This window comes from Carlito syrichta, unplaced genomic scaffold (assembly GCF_000164805.1).
Source record: "Carlito syrichta isolate Samal-C Ts95f unplaced genomic scaffold, Tarsius_syrichta-2.0.1 Scaffold100632, whole genome shotgun sequence".
NCBI lineage: Eukaryota > Metazoa > Chordata > Mammalia > Primates > Tarsiidae > Carlito > Carlito syrichta.
This window is the reverse complement of record NW_007044728.1, coordinates 369,936-393,490: the sequence shown is the minus strand read 5'-3', so window position 1 is coordinate 393,490 and position 23,555 is coordinate 369,936. Positions and strand designations below refer to the sequence as shown.

Here is a 23,555-nt window from a genome sequence, read left to right as displayed (position 1 = left end):
AAACTTAGTAACTCACTGTTACTAAGGCTGGAGTGCAGTGGCACAGTTGCAGCTTACTGCAGCCTCGACTTCTTGGGCTCAGGCAATCCTTCCAGCTTAGCCACCTGAGTAACTGTGACTACAGGTACACCACCATACCCAGCTAAATTTTTTTTTTTTTTGCTAGAGATGAGGTCTCACTATGTTGCCCAGGCTGGTCTCAAACTCCTGAGGTCAGGTGAACTACTGCGCCCAGCCTGGTTTATCTTATTACCTTATTTTGAAGGTAAATATGACTTCCTGGTGGTTTCCAGGAAATTTTTCATCTCCCTTCACATTGTACCCTTTGTTCTAAAATGTGTAGAGCCTAGCTGATGCCCTGCACAGTGGGAGTTTGTTGATCAAAGAAGGTAGGTGTAATCTTCAGCAGGAGTAAACATCAATAAGTGTGTTTCATTACTCAGCCTGGCTCAACTAGCAAAGTCTGATGTGTTAAGTGAACACTGATAAAGCACAGCAAGTAGGTACTGTTGACAGACCATCACTGAATGTAACGTCATGGCTGAAGTAGCCCTGCTGGTGTGTGTGTTGACCTAGTCCAGGCATCAGGAATCTGACTCAGTGCTGACAGTGCCATTCCAACTGATCTCCTCATGTGGGACCTGTAAAATTCCTTGCAGAGTTGTGCAGCCACAGCAGATGTTTGGTGAAGAACCCGAGGCCCAGGATGGAGAGCAGCCTGGCCCTTCTAGAAGGAAGCGACAGCCCAGCATGTCAGAGACAATGCCGCTGTACACTCTGTGTAAGGAGGATTTAGAGAGTATGGACAAAGAGGTGAGCACCCATGCGCCCGACTGCGGGTGGCGCCCCAGGGACTAGCGCGGTGTCTGTACTCAGCCGCAGGGCTGGGTGAGGGCAGATTTCTGGAATGTGCATTGCACGTGAAAGGTAGCTGGAGCCCTGCCCACATGTAGTTGTGTGTTTGGTCTGAGGCCAGCACTTGCATTTTTCTATTGAGGGAGATTTGGGACAGCATTGAGTGGTGCATCAGCTGCGTGTGGCCGTAGAACATATTGACAGTCAGATTGGAGGACAGCTTTTCTCCACCAAGGCTGACACTGCCCATCCTCCTGCTCCCCTGGCCCGTCTGGACACAGGGCAGTGTCAGGGATAGTTGATGATCATGACAGGTTGCTCCCAGCTCCTGGTAGGCAGATCTGGGTGCTGGCTAGTCCCTTTGTGCACAGCGCTCACCCCAGCAAACCTAGCACACTGGCGCCGCTTTCTTGGAGGGAATCTGGGTTGCTGTCGGCAGCTGTGCAGGGATCGTGGTGGGCAGTTCCTGCAGCGTCTTCTTAATACAACACTGAAGTAGGTAGGCATGGGTGTAGCCTATGTGTTAGCACATCCTCACCTGGGGGAGTCACAATGCTAGGGCTCCACATCCACAATGAGTTGGGGACCCATGTTGTGGGACTCTTCCTTATGTCCTAAACCAAGATAAAAGTAATTTTTGGTCAGTGTAGCTGCCTGTCTCCTGGTGTCATCCTATAAACAACAAAACCCACAGGTGACCAGATGATCATGGCAGCCCCAGCCTGGCCTGCCTAGCTCCCACTTGCTGGCCCCCAGCCAGCACACCTCATCCCAAGACTCCCTAGACAGGCCTCCACGCCATTGAGTGTGTGGTGGGTGGTCCCCACGGTGAGGAGCTGTTCTCTGCAAGAGCTTACCATGGAGGTTGTCGCGTGTTCTGCAGTGAACATGCTTCATGAGGGTCCTGTGCAGCCACGACCAGGATGAGCTGTCCTGCAGAAACTCAATTTGCTTCTTTCCATGAGACGCTGCCCACAGCTTCTCATACATGGCCCTGTTTTATCAAGAGTACAGTGGAGCGTGTCAGGAGGAAAACAGTTTAGTTTTCATTTATTTTCTACAGTGGCAGAAACACACAGATGCTTATGTTCAGGATGGACCTTACTCAAAGTTCAGATGACCTATCCTCTTTAGGTGGTAGCTGATCTCATGAAGGTTAGCCCCTTATCAGGTTTGCTGAATTTCTCTATTTGCCATTTTTATGTCTTTTTGAACATTAACTGTTTTTTGCCTCATGAAAACCTCTTAACATTTTTCTGAACCACAACTTCTTTTTTGCTAAGCCAAGGCTACCTTATCTGAGGTGAGAAAAAATTCCACGTGAGCAACAGCACCTACTACAATTTGGGGCAGGAGGAGAGAGCAATGCCTCTTCTGGTGTCATCCTGTAAACCCCCACTGTCCTTCTCCCCCCACCCCCCCATCGTGGTTTCCTGCTGGATTTCCTAGTTGGGCTGTGGAGGCTTTGTGGCTGCTGCTGTCCCCCCTGCCCTGGCAGACATGCAGTCCTGTTTTGTCAGGCTGTGGTGACTACCTTGGTTTTTATTCATATCAAAAGGGTTTGAAATCTGAATGTGAAACGGAAGTCTTAAATGCACATAGCAACTTTAGTCACTCCAAGACTCAATCTTTTCTTTCAGGAATAAAAACTAACCTTAAAACCTTAGATGTGGCTGAACAAAGGGTGTTGAAGGAGAGACATGCTTAGTAATGGATACCACTGGCTACTGGGACCACTGTGTGAACAGGATGGACCCAGGGGCCTCATGTCCTGGGGCTGCTCTGTGAACAGAAGGGACCAGAGGACCTTGTGTCTTGGGGCTGCTCTGAATAGGAGGGACCAGGGGGTCTTGTGTCTGGATATTTAGAGTCTGCATGATTCCCAGCAGTTCTTGGGCCCATGAGAGAAAACAGTGCTGGCCCTCATGGCCCCAACAGCCTGAGCAGGATGTATCAGACCTGAGTGCAGCACACCTAAGGGAGGGCCTTGGGTGCTGCCATCCTGCACAGCCTGGGAACAGAGGTTTGGGGGTGAGGGGAAATCAACCCTGAGGATTCATCTGACTTATCAAGTACTCCAGGAAGGAGGGAAGCAAATGGCACCCTCTCGCCATCTCATGTGGTCTGGACCAGTGAGGACCCAGCAAAAACAGAATCCTCAGCCACGTACATCATGTCTTCATCCACATCTGGTGCTGTGCATGCAGCTGCCATCTGTTCCATCACTTCATGTGTGTTTCCCCTGTGTCTGTCTTTGTCTCTTCTCTCATAAGGACACCAGCCCATCCAGGCAACCTTGTTCTAACCATCAACGTCTGCACAGGATTCTCAGAAATGCAAACATCTCTGAGGGATACCATCTGACTCACTACAGAGGACTCTCAGAAACACGGACATCTCAGGGGCGCCATCTGACCTGCTATGTAGGACTCTCAGAAATGTAGACATCTCAAGGATGCTGTTCAACCACTATGCAGGACTCTCAGAAACATGGACGTCTCAGAGATGCCATCTGACCCACTATGCAGGACTCTCAGAAACATGGATATCTTGGGGATCCTGTCCAACCTGGTATGTAGGACTCTCAGAAATGCAGACATCTCGAGGACACCGTCCAACCACTACACAGGACTCTCAGAAATGTGGACATCTCTGGGAGATACCAACCCACTGTGCAGGACTCACAGAAACACAGACATCTCGGGGACACTGTCCAACTCGCTACATAGGACTCTCGGAAACACGGACCTCTCAAGCATGCCATCCAACCACTACACAGGAATCTCAGAAACATGGATGTCTTGGAGATGCTGCCTGACCCACTATGCAGGACTCAGAAACAGACATCTTAGGGGTGTCATGCAACTCACTGCTCAGGACTCAGAAATGTGGACATCTCAGGGAGACTGTTGGATCCACTACACAGGACTCTTAGAAATGCAGACATCTCTGGGGGATGCTGTCTGACCCACTATGCAGGACTCATAAATGTGGACTTCTCTGGGGGGTGCCATTTGACCTGCCATAAGGACTTACAGAAACACGGGCATCTCTGGGGGATACCATCCATCCCACTTCACAGGACTCAGAAACTTGGACATTTTGAGGACACCTTCCAACCCACTATGCAGGACTCACGGAAACATGGACATCTCTGGGGGACACCATCCAACCTACTCTGTAGGACTCACTGAAACGTGGACATCTCTGGGGACAACATCGGACCCACTACTAAGACTCTCAGAAATGTGAACATCTCTGGGGTACATCGTCCGACCCACTCTACAGGACTTACAGGAACATGGAGCTTTTTCTTTCTCTTTTCCCAGAAAAACACACACACGTGTCAGATTTGTCATGTGAGATCTTTGAAAAGTTAGAAAGGCTCTACTTTAGAGAAGAAATTTTCAATCTCTTTTCTATGAAATGGGTGATTTTTTGTACTTATGTTTTAATGTAAACACGTTCTAAAAGTGTTAGTATTTCTGACGTCAGCATATCTGAGGTTTCCGAGTAGTGTAATGTGTGTGACTCTGTTCCAGTTTCCCCAAAACAGTTTCCTTTGTGTGTGAATATATTTGCCACCCGTGATTGCAGATTTCCCCCTGCAGCAGGTAGGATGGGTTTCCTGGTTGTCTGCAATTATTTTTGTGTTGGCTATAAATGTCCTAAAAGTCTTTTTTGTGGGCACTGCCCAATTTGGTCACATATGAGCCATTTGGACTCGATGCAGATGTTGGCAGCCACTGTGACTGCAGTGGGAAGGGTCCTAGTCATGCACACCTGGGTCACAGCATATGGAGGTTCAAGGGATTGGCTCCCACTGTCAGCAGGCTGGGTGCAATGGCCCTCCTTGTTTGGAGAGAGCAGATGAGCTAGGAGTTGAGGACCCAGGCCTCTAGAAGTTAGCAAAGGTGAGGAAGGGACCTTTCCCTACAGCCTCCAGAAGAGCCTGGCTCCACCCATACCTGGATTTAGTCTTGTAGAACTCATTTTGGACTTCTGACCTGCACAACTATGAGGTCACAAATTTGGTTGTTGAAGCCACAAAGTGATTTCTGCAGCAGCCTCAGAACCCACACACAGATCCCCTTGTGGCTGGCCCAGTTGGGCCTTCATACTCACACCTATCCCTACCAATGCCCTATGCTCCTACATCCCACAGGCCTGCCAGACAGCCATCTGCTGCCCTGCAGGCCCAGCCCATCATCCCGAGGACAAATGCAAGGGGGCTGCTTCTTTTGGAACAGACGATGAAGGCCTGGAGGGGATGTGGAACCAGTGAGTGCAGGTGAGGAGGGTATCAGTGCCTAGGCTGTCTGCTTCTCCCGGGGTAGAGGAGGATCTCTGAGAAGCACTTTCTCCATAGAGACAGAAGAGGGATGGCACTGCAGGCGAGGAGCATCCGTGGTCATGTGGTTGTGTGCTTCCATCCCAGAACCTTGTGTAGGACTGGGCTTGAAGAGGCATGCTCATGGTTCCCATGGGAAATGTGCCCAGTTCCATGAAATCTAGTAAGCAGTGCCTGGAGTTGTTTCTTAGGACTGATAACACCGAGGCACAGCTAGGGTGAAACCCAGTAGGCAGGTATCTGAGATTCCTTCTTAGGGTTAGTACCACCAAGGCACAGCTAGGAAGCTCCTCATTTGATATTGTTGCTGCAGTAAAAATCTCCCCATTTGGCCTGTGACTGCTAGATTTTGTCTGGAGTTTGGAATGTGATGCCACTCTCATAGGGAAGAGGACAGTAGTGTCACATGTGACATCAATACACGTTTACCTGAAAAGATGTTGAAGAGATCTGAAAGCCTGTAAAAATTGACACTGCACGTTTATCTTAGCTATTTTTAAATTCTGCACTTAATAGACATAGAAGCCAAAAAATGTGATGGCCCAATAAAATGCCATAAGAACAGAAGCCCGTTTTAGAACTGCCTCCAACCTGGCGTTCTGCATGGTACCCACGTGGGTCATTGCCAGGAGCATGGTGTGGGTAACTGATGAACCAGATGGTCTGGTGTTGCCAGGAGTAGTTTACCTCACAGCCAGACATGCCACAGAGGACAGGTCATCCTCCAAGGCAGAAACACAGAAAACACTAAGTTACACGTTGATAGGCTGATGAAACGGTGACCAGAGACTCGCAAGAACCTGACCCTGCATGGTTGGTAAAAAACAATAAAAGTTGACAATATAAGGGTCCGGTGCGGTGGCTGACATCTGTAGTCCCAGGCTAAAGTGGGAAGATCACTTGAGTCCAGGATATAGAGGCTATGATGATCCGTGATTGCACTACTGCAGTCCGGCTTAGGTGACAGTGAGACCTCCATTCAAAAAAAAAAAGACAAGGCGATTATAACAATAAAAAATATAAATAAAACAATATAGTATGACAACTATTTACATAGCATTTATGTTGTATTAAATATAAGTAATCCTGAGATGTTTTAAAGCACGTGAGAGGGTGTGTGTAGATTATGTGCAAATACTCTACCATTTTGTATCAGGGACTTGAGCATCTGTGGATTTGGGTATCCAAGAGGTCCTGAAACCAATTCTGGTGGATGAGTATAATTTTCCCACTAGCAATGATTCCATTGTCACTAATTGAGCATCCCTGGTGACTTCCTAGAGCAGAACTACATCAAATGGTGTTTTCAGAGACAAAACCATTTCACTGAACATCATGGAATTAGAGCCATTGTAGTTTTGCAAGTATAGACTGCGCAATTCCAAGCACTGTGGCTTTGTACCTGCCACCTGTATTAGTTTAGGCACATCTCTAGTTCTAGTTGCTTCAGGTGACTAAGAGAGCACATGCTATGGTCCAGCCTTCCCTGCTTTTCCCTTCTCCCAGGACAATGCCTTATGCTCCCACAGTGCCCATGGTTGTACCATGCCCCATGTTTCTGCAGTGCATCCTCCACATGGCACAGGGTCTGGGAGGACCATGGCTATCAGTTGTCTATCTGTTCTTGAGCTGGGCAGCACAGGGGCCAGACACGTCCTATAAAGGGTCTATTACAGTCTAGACTTTCTTCAAAGAATTGTAAGAGCATGAGCAGGGCTGGCATTGATCATCTGTGTTTGTGTCTTGGAAAAGCACACAAGCTTTCTCCTTTTTTTTTTTTTTTTTTTGAGTTGGAGTCTCACTTTGTCACCCAGACTGGAGTGCAGTGGCCGCTCCCGGCCACCGCAGCCTCGACCTGCTGGGCTCTGGCGATCCTTCCACCTCAGCCTTCCAAGTAGCCGGAATTACAGGCATGCGCTACCATGCCCAGCTGATTTTTTGATTTATTGTAGAGATGAGGTCTCGCTGCCCAGGCGGATCTCGAACCTGTGGGCTCAGGCAATCCACTCACCTCAGCCTCCCAAAGGCACAGGATTACAGGCTGAGCCACCGAGCCCTGCAACCTTTTTCCATGTGAGGCTGGTGGATGGGGTTCCCCTGTGTTGGGGGAAAAGTAGGGAGTACAAGCCCAGTGGCCCTGGGGTCTAGTCACACCCATGTCCAGCCTGTCAGCTGCTCTGGTTTCAGCATAGCAGGCTCTTCCGCCGCAGTGAGTAGAATAGTTTCACTCTTACTGCATTTTCAGATGTGCTCAGGATACGTAAGGACTTGAAGCTTCATAGATCAGTGCCTAGTTTCAACATCTGTGTGAATTAATGACATTTAACTGAGGAAAGTGAGGTCTGAGACATAGCTTTGTTACCTGGCTAAAGGTCCATCTTTTGCATGCTAGAGGATTGTAACTGCTTTGTCATGAAGATGCCACGAAGCCAGGGGCGCTGGCACCTGCTCTGGAGACTCAAGTTCACTCCAAGACACCCATGACTCCAGGGACACTGTCAATGTGACACTGTCCCATCACCGTGTTCTCATTTGAGTTCACAGCTGTGCACACTCAATGTGTCCCCACACTGCATGTGTGCACATTGGTGGGAGGCAGGTACTCGTAACAACTGCATTCTGGTAGAACAGACATGTTTCCATTGACTTTGGAATGTTGGGGTAGAGCATGCTGTTCTAGGAGCTGTGGGGACCCAGTCGGGGTGGCAACGTGAATTCCATTGTGACCAGGCAGTGTTTTGGGTCAGGACTGTTACTTGTACATCTATGACTCCTTTGTACAGGCTATCTTTCTTAGAGTTAACGTAGTTATCCACCATGTGTGTCATTTCCTGGGGGCCGTACATCCTATCATGGTGTTGTATTTTCACTGGCTAACGATTCATTGGCGTGTGTTCACGTGATGTTAGGGAAACACACTGGAAGGTGTTCTCTCTGTGAGCCCAGCCACATGCCGAGGTCCACAAGCAGAACAGCTTTGCCCCTAGGCAGAGGTTCACACCCCACACAAGGCAGCAGGTGTCCAAGGGGTGATGGGATCCACCCTGCCCTGGAGAGGTGGATTCTGCAGTAGGGAATATGAGGAAGATAGCCCTGGGGGTAATGAACAGGTGGCTGTCAGTTGGGAAATGATGAGTGTTGGGGGCAGAGAAGGCAGCAGAAAGGGGCATGGTGTGGGCAGGGTTGTGTGTGGTGTTCTGGGCAGGGGACTTGGCCCTGTGAGTATGGATTCACGGGTCCTGCCCCAGGAGCTGCATGGTCCATTGTGGCAGCTCTCTGTCCTCGCTCCCCCTGCTCGTTGCTTCCTTCTCTTGTGTCTCTGACATGAAGCTGTGTCTGCTGTCTCCTTACTTTCCTGCGCCCCGCCCCTGTTTGTCATGTTTGAGGTGGGTGAGAAGGTTTTGGGTGGGATGTGTGGGTTGTGGCTCCAAAATAGAAGGAATTTCACACTTGAAGTTAAATACGCAGTAGTCTGTTCTGAAAGTTAAACGTTTCATATCATTCAAACAAAACTGACTGTAAGCCAGATAGCTAAGTTACGTGTTAGCCCTAAATAATCAAAGAACTGACTAGTGATATTCCTGAGAAACACATTTTTAGAAGTGAAAGGAAAACATTACAGTTTGGAGGAAAAACAACATGGGGCGGCTTCTCTGCGGGTGAGGGGAGCCCACTGCGGCCACCCCTGCCAGCACAGCAGTCTCCGGGTGGAATATGGCGGCATCGGCCTAGTATCTGGAAAGTCCACAGTGGCAGGTGGGTTGGGGATCCAGGCTGGAGCACCCCATGGCAGGTTCTTGTGTTCATCCTGCATCTCCTGGCTGGCCCAAGGAGGCCCTATCACAGGCCTGCATGGTGCAGAGCCCCCACCTTGTATTAGGGATTGGCTGCTTCTCTTTCCTCCCAGCCCTTCCCTGAAGCCACAGCAGAGCTCTGCCTGGTGGGGCAGGCCTCTAAGACTCAGGAAGACCTCTCTAGCCAGAGAAGCCCAAAGAGGGACCTGTGGCCCCCAGAGTGCAGGGGAGGCACCCACTGTTTATGTCTCTTGCCTCTGCCCCCTTGATGGCCCCTGTCACAGAATTGCCCCTGCAAACTACTCATGGACTCAAACTGAGAGACCTGGGATGGGGGTCCCCAAAAGCATTGCAGCAGCCAACACAAGTCCCAGGCTTATCCTGAGAGCACAGACAGGGCCAGAACCAAAGAAATACAACAGGCCATGAGGACTGACCTGTAGGTACCATCACCGAGGTGTACCTGAGGGTACAAGGGGCAGACGCACAGCATCACGAAGGCCTCAAGACTTCCTTGGGAACCTCATCTGTGGAAGGCAGGGTGCCGGGGGCTGCCTGCAGCACAGGACTCAGAATGGCCAGAGTACAATCCAGAACCATCCAGCATGCCAGAGACAGGGATGTGTGACACACTTCCTAGGGAAGAGACAACCAGTGCCACCCTGAGGTCACCCAGACATGGGTTTATCAGCCAGAAACTTCAGGGAGCTTGATTTACTGAGAGATGATGTCTTGAGGTGAAGAGAAGACAGATTTTCCCAACTGAGAGATGGAAGCCACAGAGAAGAATCAAATGGAAACTTTAGACATGAAAATGCACTCAGTGTAGCCAGTCACTGAAATTCCCTGGGCAGATGCCTCAGTGGAATGGAGGTGACCAAAGAAAGATTCAGCAAACTGGAAAGTGGAGTCCTTGAGGTGATCTAACCAGAAGAACAGCAAGAAAATGGGAAAAAGGCAGAACCCCCAGGACCTCTGGATAGCATTGAGTGCAATCTTTAGTTGTGGTGGAGTGCCAAGAAAGGAGAGAAAGATTGGCACAGAAAGATACTTGAAGAAATAATGACTAGATGTGTCCAGAATTTGCTGAAAGTCATAAACTGACTTCAGACAGACGTGTTGGCCAGCTGTTTTATATTCCTTGTGTCCAACTCCTTTTCCTATCTTTCCGATGGGATCAGCACAGACTTGTAGAAAGGGAATGTCAGCATGTCTGGGAGCTTTGTTTGGGTGTTGGAGAGAAGCACAGTCAGCCCTTGACTGGGAGGTGGCACTGCCCTGTTCACTAGCACATGGACTACACAGAGCGAGATTGGCACCCAAGGGCTGTTGTGAGGCTTATCATGTCCTAGGTAACTCTAGGTATATTTATGTATATTTTATGAGCTGTACGTGTTTGTAAAGTTTTAGCCACTTGCTCTCATGTCAGCTTGAAACGTTTCTTCACGCACATTCTTCACCCTTACTGCCTAGCCAAGCTTGCCGAGTTATTTTGTTGTGTACAGCTGCGCAGCATCCTCACTGTGTCTCCTTGGCCTTTCTCTTGCGATGACTGTGCAGCACGAGGCCTGGCAAGACAGCCACCAGACCCTCTACCGCCTGACCCCGCTTACATGTCCTCACTCAGGCAGAGCACCCACAGCCAGCTCAGTAGTGAGGATGTGGTGGTTTGGGTGGGATGCAGTCCTCCCAGAGCTGTTTCAAAAGAAGAGCCAGTGTGCAACAGCGCCGAAAATAGCGCCTTATTGTTATAGTCATGAAACAGGACATACTGATGTTTACTGCACGCCCCCATTCACCTGTGTCTCTAACCTCTGTTGATGTGAATGGCAGCTGTGAGGGACGTGTTGGGCAACAGAAGAAAGAGCAGGTGCCTCAGCCCTGTGGAAAAGGGAGGAAAGAAGGCAGTGCAGAGCATGTGCCCACAGTGAGACTCAGGCCTGTGTCCAAGTGAGAGCGCAGGCCACGGGGCCTGCTTGTCTGCAGTAGGGCCCCTGTGCTCATCCATCCTCACTGTTTCATGCAGATCTGCTTCTCTGTTCTCAGTGAATCCAAAAGTGTGTAAGGAGTACTAGGCAGGCAAGAGCTGGAAACTGAACATACATCGCCTGTAGACAGCTGTGTACCTCCTACTAGCTGTGAATGCTATAGTGAAGTTTGTCATTTTATTGAATTCAACATCTGTCCCGTAGGTTTTGGGCACCTACTAACATGTAAGACCTTCTCCGAGACTTGCTGTAACCATAAACTAATTAGTGTAGAAATTAATTGCAGATTTGAATCCAGAAAACCAAAGGGCCAGCGCCTTTGTGCATGCCTGTGTACGGTTTATAAATCTGAAGATTAGATTCAAAATACACACAATAGACATGCACAAGTGATGTCTGGGAACTTTCTGTTACTGAGCAGCAGTGCTTTTTTCCCTCTATATCTGATTTGCGGTTTCTAACCACAGATGTGAGTTGATTTTTTAATTTTATTTATTTATTTATTTATTTTATTTTTATTTATTTTTTTTTTTTTGAGTTGGAGTCTCACTCTTTCGCCCAGACTGGAGTACACTGGCTGCTCCCAGCCACTGCAGCCTTGACCTGCTGGGCTCCGGCGATCCTTCTGCCTCAGCCTTCCAAGTAGCCGGAATTACAGGCGTATGCTACCACGCCAGGCTAATTTTTTTTTTTTTTTTTTGTAGAGATGAGGTCTCGCCAAGTTGCCCAGGCGGGTCTCGAACCCGCAGGCTCAGGCAATCCACTCACCTCAGCCTCCCAAGGCACAGGATTATAGGCTGAGCCACCGAGCCTGGCTGAGTTGATCTTTTTAAATTGTCCTGATTAACCAAAATCCTTTAAGGATGAATTATTTTTGTAAATTATATTACCAGTCAGTGGAAGTTGTTGATAATTGGTTGAAAAAAATGGGTAACAGCCAAGCTAAAGATTAGATCATTCTTTAGATGATTGATTACCCTTTAGACAGGATATTTAGACTTGGTTTTGATTTTTCTTTTATTAAGTTGGTAATGTTTAGAAAGGATGCTTGTCTCTCTTTGGGCTCTAAATATGTACTTCTTGAAAGTCTTGGTTGCAAGTGTGAAGGGATTAAAGTTTTACCATATGTGAAAATTAGTAGATAAGAGAGTAAAAAATGGAATCATCTTTTGTTTTATAAAGATTTGTCACAATTTTTCTCTAAATAGCTTCGCAGCGAATTCTGGACTGTGTGATTTGCATAAGTCATTTTTTGGAACGTATGTGCTGCCTCAGCTGCGTCTTGAGTGAAGTGTTTTAAATCCTGTTTCTCGCACTGGCTCCTTGAGAAGCTGTCTCCTAAATGCCTCAAGTTTGTTTTCCAAGTTTGGTTGTTTTTTTTTTTTTAACATGCCATTAAAATTCCTCTTTAGTTGAGGTTTTCTGTTCACAAAAATATCTTTTCAATTGACATCATTCCACTTAAAAAGTACATTTTATATTATTAGTTTCTATGTTTTGTGTGTTGCATAACTAGTTACCACAAACTTAGTAGCTTAAAGCAACCAACCCCCATTTTTTGCATCTATAAATGCTTTCAGTCGCTGGGAATCCAACCACTAGCAGTGGGGTCTTTGGCTTCAGCCCTGGGCTGTGCTATGGGTGTTGCCCAGCATTCTGTGTTCCCTCCAAGAGCTGGGCGTCCTTCTGGCACACTGGTGTTACAGATTTCGTTCCTGTGGTCAAAGGGCCGCAGCCCTTGGCCATGCCTATCCTGGTGTCCTTCAGGACCATGGGAGCGTCTCACTCTATGTCTCCCTCCAGCCAGCCTAGACTGCCTGGTATGCCATCTTTGTCCCAGATGCAATATCTCCATCCCTCATGACTATAAGATTATGTGGCTCCTACACCATGCCCTCTACTCTTGTCATCTACACACACATCTCTGAAGTGTCTGTGTGATGTTTTACATGTGAAATGCACAAGGCCCACACCGGTCCGCTGACAGAGCACTTCTCAGCCATCTTGGGTGTGTGTCAGGTGCGTCACTGGGCCACGGGAGGCTCTCCTAGTGTTGTCTGCTCTGCGTTGGAAGACATGAATGAACCATGACTGACCATGCAGTCCTGGGCAGTGTGCCCTCTGTTTCCTTTTGTAGCATTACAGGCAAATGTCGTTGGATAAAGTGCATTTGAATGCTTTTAGTTTTATTACCAGAAAATGTAGCATATCAGAGAGAATGACTGGGATGTTTGTTCTTTTGACCAAAGACAGAAATGTGTTTATATTGGTTCCAAATACCTTTTTGGTGTCTAGTTTCAAATTTAAAAGGGATTCAGTCCTTGAGGCTAGCTCTTAGAACTTACACAGTTGGTCATCTGCATGATGTCCTTTGTGCTGAGGGGCTGTGTCTCGTCACAAGCTGACACTTCATCATATATGTCCATCCTAGTTGGCCAGCTTTTGTGATATATGTGCAAGGCCAGGAGACATTTGTCACCTTCTCTCTCTTTCCAAGTTCTTGTAGGATCGTGGGAAGGAGGGAAAGGGGAGGTTCCAGGACCACAGGCAAGAGGATGAAGTGGCTTGCTGGGGTCCAGGTTCCAGATACCACCTGGAAGCTGGACAGACTCTGTTCTCATAGGATGGGACGTTTCTCCTCTTTTCAGCTTCTTCCCTTCTGTTTCTCATATTTGGGTTGTCTTTTTCTGCTTTATCCTGCTTCTGTTTCCTCTCTCCTCTCCTCCCCTTCCTTACTGTCTCCTATGGCTTTAACTCACAGAATGTGATCAAAGCCATGGTATCATTAATTCTCAGAGATTCCAGGATGTGGACCAAGAAGGGTAGAAACATCTACTTTCTCTGTGTGTACAGAATGCAGGAGCATTTAATGTTTCCTGTATTTACCTTTGGTGGAAATTTCAACACAGAACTAAATGTAAGTTGAGTTTTTTGTGCTCTGTTAACATACTTCTCATTTTTTCTTAAGATTTTAAGCATTGACCTGAGCGTCTTTTAGAAAAATATAGACAGCCCTCAACTCACAATGGTGCAACACTTTTTTGACTTTACGATGGTGCAGAAGCTATATGCATTCATTAGAAACAGAGCTTTGTATTTGGAGCTTTGAGTCTACATTCTTTATAATAGCTTCTTATAAACAGTCTTTGTGTTGGTTGATTTTACCAACTGTGGGGTAATTTAGGTGTCCTAAGTGCATTTGAGGTGGGCTGAGCTAAGCCAGGGTGTTCAAGAGGTTAGGTGTATTAACATGTTTTCTTTTCTTGAAAGCAGTTTTATAACTTTGTTTGATGTACTTGATGATCAGTGATTAGTTGTCATCCACATTGGCTGTAGATTTTTGAAAGTTGTAACAGGTACATAGGTAACCAAAGTATAAAGCTTGGTGAGTCTTCATCCTCATTACGTTTTATGGACAACCGCACACGGATATGGTATGGGACATTCCTTATTCCCTTGGCCCAAACAGCTTTGTTGAACCTGGTATCAATGTGTACATCTGGAGTCCTCATCTTCTTCATGGCAGATTTTCAGATCTCTTTGAGTGCCTGAGGGGCATACTTCTTGAAGCCTACTCCATGGATGCACTTGTGAATATTGATGGTGTATTCTCGGGTCACCACCTTGTTGATGGCAGAATGGCCTTTCTCGCCATCCTTCTTTGCGGGTGCTATTCTGCCGGACCGAAGTTGGAAAGGAAGACCACGAGGAATTGTCTAAACATGTTTTCAATCTCCAACGGGTTCATCAGGATGTGGCCCCATAGTGAGTTGAGGAGCTGCTGTCATTCAGTGCAGAGAGCTGGTTTTCAAAAAGTGCAGTTGCTTTTTGTGTGTGTGTGAAAGAAGACCCTAGAATCATGTGTTATTCCCAAACAGATACTTTTATGAGTCGAGCAGAGAGAGGGAGAGACTTCAGACACAGTTTAGTAAGATCAGTTTTGATGTGTCTCCAGGATTTGGGAATGACTGTACAAAATACTTCCTAGATCTTTATACAGCTGATGGAATGGGCACACACGCTACTCAGCTATCCACCACACATGTGCATTGGCGAGGATGCCTGAGGTCCTTTTCAGGTTGGGATGCAGTGCTAATGGTGGGTCACAGGAAGATCCCGTCCAGGTCCCTGGGCTGCTGCTGTCAAATTAAAAATAACAGATTTCAGAAGTGCCCTTTTCTTTCTTGAGAAGGTATGATGTAGAGTTCAAGGCCCTAGGTATTTTCAGAATAAAATTGAATAGAGTATTCTAACAGGGGATTTGCTATCAAAACAGAGTAAACAGCTATTTAAATATACTAGTGAAGGGTAAATGTCAGTCACATCCTAGAATTAACTAACTAGATGCTCTCTATTAAATGTCTTTAGCTTGAGTGTTTCCAGTCACATTTAAGACAATAATAACAACCTAATAAAGCTTCTGTTTTATTTAATTGACCATTGATTACAGCGTTTTTGCCTTTTAGTATTGAAGGTGAGGATGTGTTTATTGTCACTCTTCAGTCCACATGTTGATATGTCTGAAAACTGTAGACTGAGTGAGTTGGAGAGCATGACTGTAACTTCTAATGGAAGCTACCACAGACCCACTTCTCTCTCTTTGTCAGAGCTTTCTGTCTGCCCTGCTTGGATCTTTACTCTGGAGCGGCAGCCCTTGCACCTTATATCCTGGCTGTTTTGTGTCATTGCATGTGTGACCCTCCACAGCCTTCTGCAGGAATCAGGTCCTGGTCCCTTGGGGTCCTGTGTGGCATCTTGAAGCTGAGCCAGGTGTGCAGGCCTCACATCCCTTCTAGGAGGCAGCTGGGCAGTGAGGATGCACAGGCTGACCCAGTCCTGTCTCCCTCAGTAGCCCCTCACTGGGGAGTGTATTGAGCAGAGTTGTGCTCTTGGGAGGTGGCCCCCAAGAGCTACCACTTGAAATCCATGGGCATTGCTGGTGCATAGGGTAACCAGAGCCACCACCACCTGGCATAGCCACTCCATGATGGGTGGAGCTCCACGTGATTGGTTCCCTGGTTGAGGGGGGTCTCCATGTGATTGGCTCCCTGGTGGGTGAGCCCCTCCACATGATCAGCTCCCTAATGGAGGGGCTGGTGTTCAGCTCCCTGGTGGGCAGGGCCCCTCCATGTGATTGGCTCCCTGGTGGGCGAGCCCCTCCACATGATCAGCTTCCTAATGGAGGGCTGCTGTTCAGCTCCCTGGTGGGTGGGGCCCCTCCATGTGATGCGTGATAGACCAGATGCCAGACCAGGCCCCGTTTTGCACTTCCTTCTCCCTTCTCTGTGCACAGGGGAGGAGGTGAGAGCTTGAGCTCTGGGGCCTGAACACCCTCATCCAGGTGTCACCCTCACTTACTCTGACCGGGCCTCTCCCACCTGCAAGGGGGAGTACCCGCATACCTGATGTTGAGGTTCATGGAGACACTGGAGCTGTGTCAGGCACCAAGTGAGATCTGACTGAAAGGACCCCCAATGCCTGCTCTCTCTCACCTGCCATCTTTTTCCCTGCTCCATCCCTTCACCTCTTATATCCAAGCATATCTCATGTTGTGTGTCCCAAGTGGGAGGTACATCAGAAAACAGGCATGCAGGCATTCTGATGAGCATCCTGGGACGTGTGCATGTCCCCCACAGGGGCTGTTCTCTTCCCAAGTTCTAGGGACCATGGACTCCTTCCAGAAACCAAGTTACCCAGGAGTCATAGTGTGGATCTTACTGAGCTGGAGAATTTTAAGCAGATACCCTGATTATATACCACAAAATCTATCTGTGTACTAGAAATAAAAACCCTGCTAGAATATTGCACAGAACTTAAACTGAATCTCAGTTTGCTATGTGGCCACCCTGGGGAGGTAGATTTTCAAACACCAGTGCTGCTTGGTGCTATGGCGTTGGGTTTGTACACATTTCTCATGACTCCGAGTGTCTCTGCTGGCAGGATTGGTGTTAGGAGAGTTGATGTTTGTTTGAAGGATTAGTGTTTTTTGAGAGGGTTGATGTTGGGAGGGCTGGTGTTTGTTTGAAGGGTGTCAGGAGGGTTGGTGTTTGTTGAGAGGGTTTTAGTATGTCGGGAGGGTTTGTGTTTATTTGAGGGGTTGGTATTGAGAGTTGGTATTTGAAGGATTGGTGTTGGGAGGGTTGGTGTTTGAGGGTTGGTGTTTTGGGAAGATGGGGTTGTTTGAGGAGTTGGTTTTGGAAGGATTGGTATTTGTTGAAAGGGTTGGTGTTGGTTTGAGAGGCTAGTGTTGGGAAGGTTGGTATTTGTTAGGAGGGTTGGTGTTTGTTGGGAGGGTTGGTGTTGGGTTTGAGGGGGTGGTGTCAGAAAGATTGGTGCTTGTTGGGAGGATTGGTGTTGGGAGGGTTGGTGCTGGAAAGGTTTCAGTTCCAGGTCCTGGGATTCAAGTGGAAGGTAGAACCAAACCCTGCTCTTGCCCCGTTGTACCCTGTTCTCCTACATTGGAATCATGAAGGCTGGAGCCTGCTTGGAAGCAACCTGTCATAAACTTTTTGTCCCCCTGGGGCAGGTTATATGGACTTTACACAAGTGGTCCGTAGCCCACTGACTCTCAGCCGTTTGCCAGGTGGACGACATCCTGGGAGAAGGCAGCGACGACAGCGACAGTGAGAAGAAGAGGCCAGAGGAGTCGGACGGGGTCCTGCAGCCCAGGAAGCCAGGGCTACCAGGGGCCCACAGGGAGCACATGCGTGCAGGCTCAGGAGACAGGAGCGTAGCAGGTGTCCGTGGGCTCAGGTGAGGCGGGCCCCTGAGGGGGTGGGACCTGGGGAGGACACGGTGCTAGACATGTCAGATACCTTCGTTGTACATTATTGCAATTGCCCCTTGTACAGCACTGGTTGGAGGCACTGATGCCCATGAAGTGAAAATCAGGATTTCTTCTGATCTTCCCAGAACTTAGCTACTAGTGGCCTCCTCTTGGCCAGAAGCATGCCAATAACACAGTTGATTAGCATGTACTTAGTATGCACTATGCATTGCATACTGTATTCTTACAGTAAAATATAGAAGAGAAAACTTTTTTTTAGATCACAAGGTAAAGAAAATATACTTACCATTCATTAAGTAAAAGTGAATTGTCATGAAGATCTTTGTCCTCCTGGTCTTCTCATTGAGTAACTGAAGAGAAGGAGGATGGTCGTTTGGTCTTGCTGTGTCTCAGGGTGGCCAGGGGGAAGGAGGTCCCTGTGTGAGTGGACCCTGTAACTCAAACTCATGTTCAAGGGTCAACTGTATTAGCATATTGTTTCTTACCAAAACCAGTGCTGTCTGGTCTTGGTTTCAACATTTCATCAGCAGCAGTTTGGGTGTAACACTTTCATGCACAACAGAGAGTGGGCAGAGAAACCTACAGATGCTCAAATAACAGATTCTTCAGACTAACCTTTTCAGAATGTCACATTCATGGTCACATGGATTTTTATCATGTTTTTTAAATTTCAAGTATTGCTTGGGAAGGTTACTTCCTCCTCATAAAGTCTTAGTGGTGGCACCTATGCATATTGAGACACTGGCCAGTGTGCCATGTCCATGCTGCAAGTGAAGGTAGGATCCCCCGTGCACACTTGGGGATGCACAGAGCTCTCAGCACCTAACCAATGTTGTCAGCTCTGGAGGCGATTCTGTCATTGAGAGAGTGTGATGTGTCTGTTCTCTGTCCCCATATTCTGTTGTGTATCCCCAAAACCTTTATTCAGTAGCCCCTGCTGCTGGCATTTGGATGTCTCCATGTTGACCTCACTCTGTCTTCCTGTCTTAGACAGGTGTGTGTATGGTCTGTAGGTGGGACTGCCATCTCCTGAGTATCATGTATTGGGAGTGATGAGTGGCGTGCCCATCTTGCCTGTGAAAGGTACCCCATCACTGGTATGCAGGCGGTGGGCAGGGCTGATCTCTGCAGCAGATAACTTGGGGATTGGACACCTTGCTTTGTTTCTTTGTTTTTACTAAATTTCCTGCCCATGATAGAACTGAAATTCACAGATGAAATGCATCAGGATCGGTTTAGAGGAAAGCCCTTGATTTGATAACATGTACATGCATCCTGGTAGGCCGATAGGGCAGGACTGGGTATCATCACAGCCTGCTTTTAGCCCCTGGGATCTTGGGAGCCACCTGCCATTTGGCATGTCCAGGTTGAGTGTTAATGGAGGAGAAACCCAGCTCATGGCTCAAAAGCCTGACAGAATGGTTGTGGTGAGTACTGTAAACAAGGAGCCTTTAGGGACGTGGGTGAGAGGGTGGTCAGAGGTGGGCAGGATCCCAGTAAGTGCCATGCTGCAGCCTGCTTTCTTTAGCTGAGAGTTCTAAGTGCTGAGAACCACACCTCTTCATTACTGCTCATCAGGGATGGAGGATCATTGCTTTAGTCCCAGTTTTACTTTGTTTTACAGGTTTATTTGATTTTGGTGATTTTAGAGTTTGAGATCAAAAGACTAACACATCTTAAAAGTTTGGTCAGATTCAGCTTCTTTTTATGCAGACCCTACTACAAAGCTTTCTCTCATGTGTCACCAAGATCAGTGGTAGTCCATTACAACTTGCTGACTGTTCTGCCCCATGCCTTGTTTGTTCCATTTCCTGGATTGCTGTGTGTATGTTGTCATCATAAAAGCTTTGCTGCTGCAGACCTTTATGTGCTCAGTAGGAAGGATGGGTATGATTGGATTCTGTTCTATGTTCCCTTGTCCTTGTTATTTTTGTGACTCTGGTTTAGGGGACTTCACTCCTTTTTTTACCAGGGAACTTGGAGAATATGGTTTTCCTTTTGTATTTTGTTCCCATTTTATGGGGATTAGAATGGAAGTATGGATTTTTAAAAATTTTTTCACATATTTTTATTTAGAATCAAGTAAAATATGTTTTGTGTTTTTTGTTTTGTTTTTTGCACATAGGGCATTTAGATTTCATAATGATTCTTTTCCCATACGTGACGACACATTCCAGGCTGAAACACAGGTTTGATTTTGCACATAAGTGTTCTGGTTGGCAGCACATCTTGCTAATTTCACATGGCCAAGCTGTTCTACAGAATCTTAATATCACTTGAACTTGAAAATGATTTGTAACAGAAGGAGGAAGGTTGTATTTTTTACTTCTCTACCAAAAATGGATTCCTTCATCTTTCACATCAACAAACATTAAATGCCTGCTATATATGCAGCAATTTGCTGGGAACCTTCATTTCTTAAAGTAAATCCTCAAAATAAACAAGACAGTATATGTATGAAGAGCATTTCCCCAAGCAAGATAGCTTCAGAATACTTAAATACCCCACAGACACATCATCATTACAGGTACTGAGGGGACAGGAACGCCCACAGGCTCTGTGGGTCTTGCATGTTGGGTCTGTTTTCCAGCAAGTGCTTGTTCTTACACTGTTGGTGGTAGGAGGAGAATCATGGCTCCCAGAAGGCAACTTTGAAACATGAGACTTTTTCTTCAGATTGTTCCTAGAGTTAGTAGAGAAGTCAAAGCGACATTTAATTAACTGCCGAAAAATGTTGCGTCGCATTGCTGGTAACTGTTGTGCTGGAGTCAAGAAGATGAGGTGGCAGTTTCCATTATCTATCAACAGTGACAACAGCCGAAGACTTGTTCTCTCAGTACCAAGAAATTTTAGTCTTGGCACTGCTTCCTGTCCCATCTGGCACAGTGATAAACAAGCAAGGAAAATAGCACCATGTTTTAAAGGCTTAATTTCCTGACACAAGTACCCAGCTATTGACACTCGAGTCTTCTCCGTGGGGGCGTGTGGCCTGCCTGCACTGCAGATATGTGAACAGCCAGCCAGGCTCTTCCCAAGTCTGTTTTGCCTCTTCTCCTTTAAGAAGATTACATCTTTTTCAACACTTGTATATAGATAGACAGCACTAGGTAATGCTCCAGAGATGCTCACACATAAAAGTTGTTTTTAATCTTGGGTAGTTAACCAAGCAAGATAGTCCTTATAAGAGAACAGAGCAGAAAAAATATTCAAGGAAATAATGGTTGAAAACTTACCAAATATAATGGAAGACATTAATTTATAGGCCCCAGAAGCTCAGCAAACCCCAAGTAGGATGAGCACAAAGATCCACACCCAGGCACATCATAGTAAAAATGCAGGAAGTCAGAGAAGAAAATCTGGAAGAGCAGCAACTGACTCTTCATAAACAGAGGCCAGGAGGCAGGAGATGGCATAGTCAAAGTGCTCAAAAACACTGCCAGCCAAGACTCCTATGTCTAGCAAAACATTCCTTCAGAAGTGAAGGCAAGACTTTCTCAGATAGACACACACTGAGAGTTCATTGCTAGCAGACCCCTGTACACGAAATACCAAAAGCAGGAGACTTCAGATGAAAATCTGAGTCCACATAAAGAGCACCAGAAATGTAAATATATGAGATAACATAAATGCTATTTTCCATCCTTTCTTCTCTTGACTGATCTAAAAGGCAATATAGTTCTATAGTATAAAACTATATGCGCATAATTGTGCTATTTGGACCATAACATGCAGAGATGCAGTGGCAAGTAGAAACACACCTGTTTTGGAATAAGGCAGTGACAATAGAGGGTGACTCAAATCCAAAGGAAAAGATGGAGCGAACCAGAAATGGTCAACAAGTACATATACTTGCTCCCGTTTCTTCCCTCAGCATCAGTAAAGACATAAAATTGTATAAAGTAATAATTATAGCAATGTGTCATTAGGTTTAAACATACAGAGATGTAATATTATAACAATAGTAGCACAAGAGGCAGGAAGGGAAGAGAGCTCTATGTAGGAGTCATATTTCTATAGCTAACTGGACCTACACCAGGATAAATCTGAAGTAAACTCTGGTCATGTGAGGTATATATGGTGGACCCTAGAGCAGCCACTCAAGAAATAACTCAAAAAACATGTAGTGAAAAAAATCGTTTAAGGAACTAAACCATTACCTTAGAAAATACTTATTGCAACAGAAAGCAGTAAAGGGGAAACAGGAACAAAATACACATGAGAAATGATAAAAATAAAATGACAGGTATAAATTTAAAGGCATCAACAGTATTAAATGTGAATGGACTAAATAATCCATTCAAAAGGCAGACACTGTCACCCTGATGAAAGAAACGTGATCCAACTAGGTTCTGTCTACAGGAAATATACTTGAAATTCAGCAATACAAATGGATCAAAAATAAAACAATGAAAAAAATAGCCGGTCAAACAGCAGCCGTGAGAAAGCTGGGGTGGTTGTACTAATCAGAGAAAATAGAATTTAATACAAAAAGTGCTGCTTGGGATCGAGAGGGCCACTCTATAAAGATAAGACGGCCAGTCCATTAGGAAGATGTGACAAGTACAAGCACAGGTGCATCTCGAGTGAGAGCACCAGACAAACAGACAAAAGGGAAGGGAGAAACGGACAATTGGACAGTAAGAACTGGAGTGTCCACGCCCACTTTCAGTAATAGCAGAAACCACCAGACAGAAGATGTACAAGGAGCTGGAGGACTTGAACACACCATGAACCAGCTGACCCAGCAGATGTCTAGAGAACACTGTTCCCAAGGAAGCAGCAGACCAAGCCTGAAGTTCATATGAGAACATAAGGGTCCTGGAACAATCCAAGAAGGAACAAACTGGGATGTGCACCCCTGATGCCAGAGCATGCTGTGAACCTGCAGTGATCAGACCAAGTGTCTCTGGCATAAGGGTGGACATATCGATCAGTGGAGCAGAATCTACCATTCAGGAAGGAGCCTACTGTCTGTAACCAACTTCTTGACGGGTGTGCCCAGCCACTCTGGGAAAGAATTGTGGGTCCTGAGAGTGGGGCATGTCGTGGGCCCCCTTTCTCCCGCAAGGGAGGAAAATCAGAAAACTCTGCTGGGAGTGGAAGTTGTCCTGTAACGGGTAACTAATGTGCATCTTTGAGCTTCTCAAGAACAGTTGTACCAAGTATGGGCTAAATAACGTGTTGTGGGAAATATAGTCACCACACATACATGTTCTGTCAAATGTGCATGCTATGATACTGCAGCCTGCTGAGGTGTATCGCTAGAATGTGCTTCCCAAAGCTGAGAGTGTTTTGCTATTCCTCATGCACTGTTCCCTGATTGTTGTTTTTGAAGGTCCACTTTTCAGTGTTTTCATAGCTACATATACATGTGGCTCTTTTGGAAAGAATCTGTTGCTGACCAGTCACTGTGGATGGGTCAGCAGCCATGCTTGTCCCCCCAACCCTCTCTCACACACACACCTGGAAGACAAAGGCAGTATTTGGTCCGCCCAGCAAAGATCTCATGTGCACACAGCTGAGAATTTTAGCAAAAAGTTGCTGAATCTGTTAGTTTCCTTTTTAAAATAATTGGCCTTTTTTGAGTGAGAGGCAAGAGTCTGTTTCCAGTCCTTGTGTATGTGAAGCAACAATTCTTACCTCAGTTCAATAGTGGCAACACAGTGAACATTCTGCTGTGGAGAGCCCACTGGGACCCCACAGAGGGCGCCTGAGTAGCAGGCGGAGACCTGCCAGTTTCTCACAGCACAGTTCCCTCTGCTGCCATGTTCCTCTTACTT

The 23,555-nt window shown here is 46.7% G+C and overlaps 1 protein-coding gene and 1 pseudogene across 2 annotated transcripts in view; one reads left to right on the top strand and one right to left on the bottom strand.

The window, feature by feature from the left end:
- Positions 1 to 23,555, top strand: part of CTDP1 (CTD phosphatase subunit 1) — an 80,509-nt gene that overhangs the window by 48,829 nt on the left and 8,125 nt on the right. The window contains exons 12-13 of one of the 2 annotated variants that reach the window (XM_008064263.2): positions 670 to 813; positions 17,572 to 17,741. In XM_008064263.2, the coding sequence (XP_008062454.1) occupies positions 670 to 813; positions 17,572 to 17,741 (314 nt within the window). Of the gene's footprint in view, positions 1 to 659; positions 814 to 17,571; positions 17,742 to 23,555 lie in introns of both variants that reach the window. The other variant, XM_021715387.1, reaches the window with a different exon arrangement.
- LOC110596131 lies at positions 14,292 to 16,407 on the bottom strand (annotated as a pseudogene).